The 4,813-nt window shown below is 49.6% G+C and overlaps 1 protein-coding gene across 1 annotated transcript; it reads right to left on the bottom strand.

Annotated features, from left to right (window-relative positions):
• Positions 1 to 319: 319 nt before the first annotated feature.
• LOC108510266 (immunoglobulin-like and fibronectin type III domain-containing protein 1) lies at positions 320 to 3,557 on the bottom strand. The gene is made up of 3 exons (XM_017839936.1): positions 3,381 to 3,557; positions 2,767 to 2,889; positions 320 to 510 (listed from the first exon to the last, which is right to left on the bottom strand). The coding sequence occupies exons 1-3, from the start codon at positions 3,397 to 3,399 to the stop codon at positions 320 to 322; spliced, it is 333 nt and encodes a 110-aa protein (XP_017695425.1). The 5' UTR covers positions 3,400 to 3,557.
• Positions 3,558 to 4,813: the final 1,256 nt, after the last annotated feature.

Here is a 4,813-nt window from a genome sequence, read left to right as displayed (position 1 = left end):
GGGCTGGAAGGGACCCACAGGGATCATTGAATCCAACCCCCAGCCCTGCACAGGACCATCCCCAACAATCCCCCCTGTCCCTCAGAGCATTGTCCAAACCCTCCTGGAGCTCTGGCAGCCTTGGGGCTGTGCCCACTGCCCTGGGGAGCCTGGTCAGTGCCCAATCAGCCTCTGGGGGAAGAACCTTTGCCTGAGATCCAACCTGAGCCTGCCCTGACACAGCTCCAGCCATTCCCTGGCTGCTGTCCCTGGTCCCCCCAGAGCAGAGCTCGGTCCCTGCCCCTCCTCTGCCCCTCAGCTCATTGCAGGCTTTTCCTTCTCATTTCTCTCTCAAGTTCCACAAGTCCTTTCTGGAATATTTGATCTTTACCTGCAGAATGAATTCATTCGTAGCACTATTGAAGGACATTTCATACTTGGCAGGGTCATCCATCCCTTTTCGTGTACGTGACCATTTCACCTCTGGGGTTGGGACACCTTTGACCACAGCTCTGAAAATGGCATTTTTACCTTTGAAAAGAGGCAAGAAATTAGTTAAGACAGTCTTGAACTCTCATGCCAGGCCCCTTGTGTTATCAATAGACTGATCTCCAGAGTGAGCCACCATCTGTTGTTTTGGGCAGAAACATTCTTCAAAAATAATGATGGCTTTTATTTTGCACATCAGTAATTCAGGGTTTGCCTGTATTCAATCATAAAAGGCCTTTAAAATGTGGTGTTACTGTGCCAGATGTGGCTGCTGACATCTCTGACTATCTCTGCAGCCCTACAGCCAGTTCAGCCTTGACCTGCTTTTGGCAGCTTGTGCCACTGCCTGACAGCCGGGAAACACCCAAATCGATTCTCTTCAAACATCTATTCCCTATAAAATCCCAGTGCTCCTCCATTCTTTCAGACTACAGTGCCTTGTCTGCTGACCTGGCACCACCTGCACCCCAACCACCCCCGACTCTGCTCTGTGAAAAGGCAGGGAAGGGAGGAGGGGATGGGCTTTGGCTCCTTCATCTCTGCTCCCCTCAAACCTGGGTTTTCTGAGTGCACAGACACCTCCAACAGCTTTCCCACTGCCTGCTACAGACCTCTGCTTCCAAAAGGCTTCTAAAACATGGGAAACACTGGGAAACAACGAGTCAGAGAAGTGACTCGTGGTGAAGTGGAATAGAAGTGGAGGTGAGTTATCCACGGACGAAGCTCTGGACGGAAATGATTGTTGTCTTTCTTGTGCAATAGTTTTGGTCTTCAGGTGCCCAATACTGTTAAAAATTCTCCCCAGGAAGCCTTGCAATGTTTCCCACACCCTTCTGCAGTCACCACCACCAAAGACTTCTTTTATGGAACAACAGATTCTTATCAAAAGGCGTTTTCCAACCTTTGAGATCAGAGCACTATTGTTAAAGCCTGATTCCAATTTATTGTCCCCATGTCACATTTTAGCCATTTTGGCTGTGCTTTTGCTCATCATCTGCCACAGGCCACAGCTGCACAGCCAAGGGAATCAGCTCCTACATGCACTGAAAACAATGGGGGGATGATGATGTAAATAAAGACACTCCTGGTGCCTCTGCACAGAATTCAGGTTACAGTGACCAACCCAAATGCACAAACATTCTGTACAGGAACCACGAGAAACCTGCTGCAAATGAAATAACTGGGAAAATTCAGACAGGTGAAAATTTAGTCAGGGGCCTTGGTTCATTCCTGAAACTTAAAAGGTGGAGGAGGAGGAGAGGGGAGGTTCCACTAGAGGCCACTGTGCTCCTTCATAAAACCTCAATGGCTCGTGAAAATCAACAGATGGGTGAGAAACACTGAATCCACAGGTCAGTACTGGGAGGAAAGAGGAGCTACAGGATCTCCTCAGGCCATTCCACTCCAAATAAATATATATATATATTATATATAAATATATATGAGTCTCTGCAAGTGCAGAGAGACCACTGGGAGGCTTTTCACTGATGTTTGGTCTTGACTCATCAGCTGTTCCCCTGTGCAAGATCCATGTTGCTCCTTAAACAATAAATGGAATCATCATAGAACCACGGAATGGTTTGGGACCTCAAAGCTCATCCCATTCCACCCCCTGCCACAGGCAGGGACACCTTCCACTAGCCCAGGTTGCTCCAAGCCCCATCCAGCCCGGCCTTGGATCCTTCCAGGGATGGGGCAGCCACAGCTTCTCTGGGCAACCTGTGCCAGGGCCTCCCCACCCTCACAGGGGAGAATTCCTCCCCAGTATCCCACCTAGCCCTGCCCTCTGGCAGTGGGAAGCCTTTGCCTCTTGTCCTGTCACTCCAAGCCTTATCCAGCCCTCTTGGAGACCCTTTAGGCATGGGAAAGCTGCTGTAGCCAAAACAGTACCTGCAGGCAGAATATCTTACTTTAAAAAGCAGTTAATCTTAGTGCTGAACACTCATAATACAAGTTAGTTCAACAGGAAAAAAAACCCAAACAAACCCCCAAATTTTTCAACGTGCTTCATCTTTTGCTGCAAAATACTTACTTTGAGAGCTTCCTGCAGAATTCACAGGATTTGTTGCCCACTTTAGGAGCCAGATTTTGGTCTTGCACATGCAAGGAGTCCTCTGTCAGTACTGATGGAATTTTCACCAGTGTAACAAAGACTTTGGCCACACAACACTTTTTTTCTGGTCATGCCAAACCACTTTAGAAACTACTTTGATTTAATTACAATAATTGTTCCATGCTGGTGAGAGGTGGAGTCAGGCCTCCAGGTCTGTGGCTTTGCCTGTCTTTCAAGAATCTCACCTTCCTGCAGGGTCAGGGTGAGAGGTTTCCTCTCAAAGTCAGGTGTACTGCATCCTTCCGGAACATCATTCACAAACTGGGTGATGAGAACCCCTGGGATAGCAGATTTCTTGAAGGTTTTTACTAGAAAGGTAAGAAAAATACATTTAATTAGCATAACATTTTTCCTTCAGGAACAATCTCTCAGCCTGCAGAGAAGCAGCTGCTCCTGCCCAGCTCCTCACTATGAAGATCCCCCCCGTTCCAGTCCCACGGGCTGTGAGGTGTGTCCCGAGGCTGGAGCACTGAGGTCTTGGCTTTGGAAAACCAGTGGCCAAGCGGGAAAATCTGCAAGGAAGATCCCAATGCAGGGCCCCCTCGGGTCCCAGCTCTAGGGGTGGTTGGGACAGGGGAAAGCTTTGCATCATTGTCCCAAATAACACTTCCAAACCTGGCAGGACAAAGCCCCTCTTCCCAAGGTCAGCAGCACCCGAGGGGTCAGTGCCTGGTGTCCCTCCTTGAGGAGGGGGGACAGACACCCCCAGACCAGACAGATACCCCCAGACCAGCCAAGCAAGCTGGGGTCATTCCCAGGGTATCACAGGGAGTTCCCAGAGCTGTGTCTGTTCTCTCACCTGGCTGGGGGCTGGTCATGGTGCCCTGCTCAGCTTTCTGGGATCACCACAAACAGGTCGGGGGTTTTCCTGGGAAAAAGGACAAATCACTGCATTATTCACAGTTCACAAGGGAAAGGACAGACCTTGACACTGCTCCCTTCACTGGCACAGTTTCCCCTTCCTCACTCCCGCCCAAGCTGAGACAGAGCTGCCAATCGACACGTCCTCTCAGGACACATCCCAGCACGGTTCTGAACCAGCACAAACCGGGCAGGAGAACAACTGGAAGGGCTGAGTGGGAAATGCACACATCCAACAGCATCCCTCTGCCACCCTTTCCCTGCCCATGGCACCTGGCTCTCCTCCAAACACCTCCTCTCGTGTTTCAGGCAAATATTACATCACATGGCACTCACATGGGGAGTTCTGATGGATGGCGAGAGCAGTTGCTGAGAAGAAAGCCACAGACATGGATGTCTAAACTGGGGCATGAAGCAGAAGCACATCCTGATCTAAATTAGCTTGTTTAAATTAGCAACAGACCCGAGAGCAGAGCAGAAGACTTTAGAAGGAAATGGTGAAGTGTGAGCTGGGAATTAAGCAGTTATTGTCATGGATCACTCGACCTTCTGCCAGAGGCATCTCTTTCCTTGTATTTTAAACTGGACAATGTGTAATGTAACACATCCCTGTCCTGAAGGCAAACTGGGAAGGTAGATTCCTTGTCACAGGAGAGATGCTCACAAACTCTAGAGTTACTGCAGCTCTGCAAGAGCAGTTGGATTGGATTCCCCTGTGGGATTGATGCTGCTCCCTGTTTACCCTCTGCACTCCTTCAGTCAGGAGAGGCACATAGGAACATGCAGCTTCCATCAGTTTTAAAAGGCATGGGGACTTTGGGAGCACACCTACGTCAGGCATTCGTCCAGCTGAGAAGTGTCACAGGCACGTGGTGAAAACCCAGAGTATGACCCCAACACCTCCCCGTTCCACACTCAGCTCGGAGCTGCATCACCTGGGTGAAACCTGCTTTCAGCCAAAGGTAAAACCAACTAATAAATAAAATAATTTGTGCTGTGTGCCTCATAGACAGGCCAAAGAAAGTATCACTCACAGTACTTCTGGGTCGAATTCTGAACCAAAATTTGATTTTCCATTACTCAGCAGCTGCAAAGAGCCACAGGCACCTCCCCACAACAACTCACTGGCTCCACTGTTGCCTTTAAATAAAGTCTTATTTTGGGGCTCTGCACACTACACAGATCTCATCAGTAATTAATATCACTCCTGAGACTCACTGACCTCAGTGGAAATGCACTGAGACAACAGACATGGGAGATGATCCCGGGGCTGTGTGAGCACCAGCCAGTCATCCCCTCTCCCTGTCCCTCCCTGCCCTGCTGTGAGTGACTCCTGCTCTCCCCATGAGCACCAGCCAGTCATCCCCTCTC

The sequence above is a fragment of the Lepidothrix coronata genome, unplaced genomic scaffold (assembly GCF_001604755.1).
Source record: "Lepidothrix coronata isolate B3197 unplaced genomic scaffold, Lepidothrix_coronata-1.0 Scaffold586, whole genome shotgun sequence".
NCBI lineage: Eukaryota > Metazoa > Chordata > Aves > Passeriformes > Pipridae > Lepidothrix > Lepidothrix coronata.
The sequence above is the reverse complement of the archived record's forward strand: the minus strand, read 5'-3'. Positions and strand labels throughout refer to the sequence as shown.

What these genes read in the sequence shown, in the direction of transcription:
- LOC108510266 (XM_017839936.1), bottom strand. An exon ending in CACCCTGACCCTGCAGGAAG is followed by an intron (nt 511 to 2,766) that starts GTGAGATTCTTG and finishes CTCTTTTCAAAG; the next exon opens with GTAAAAATGCCATTTTCAGA.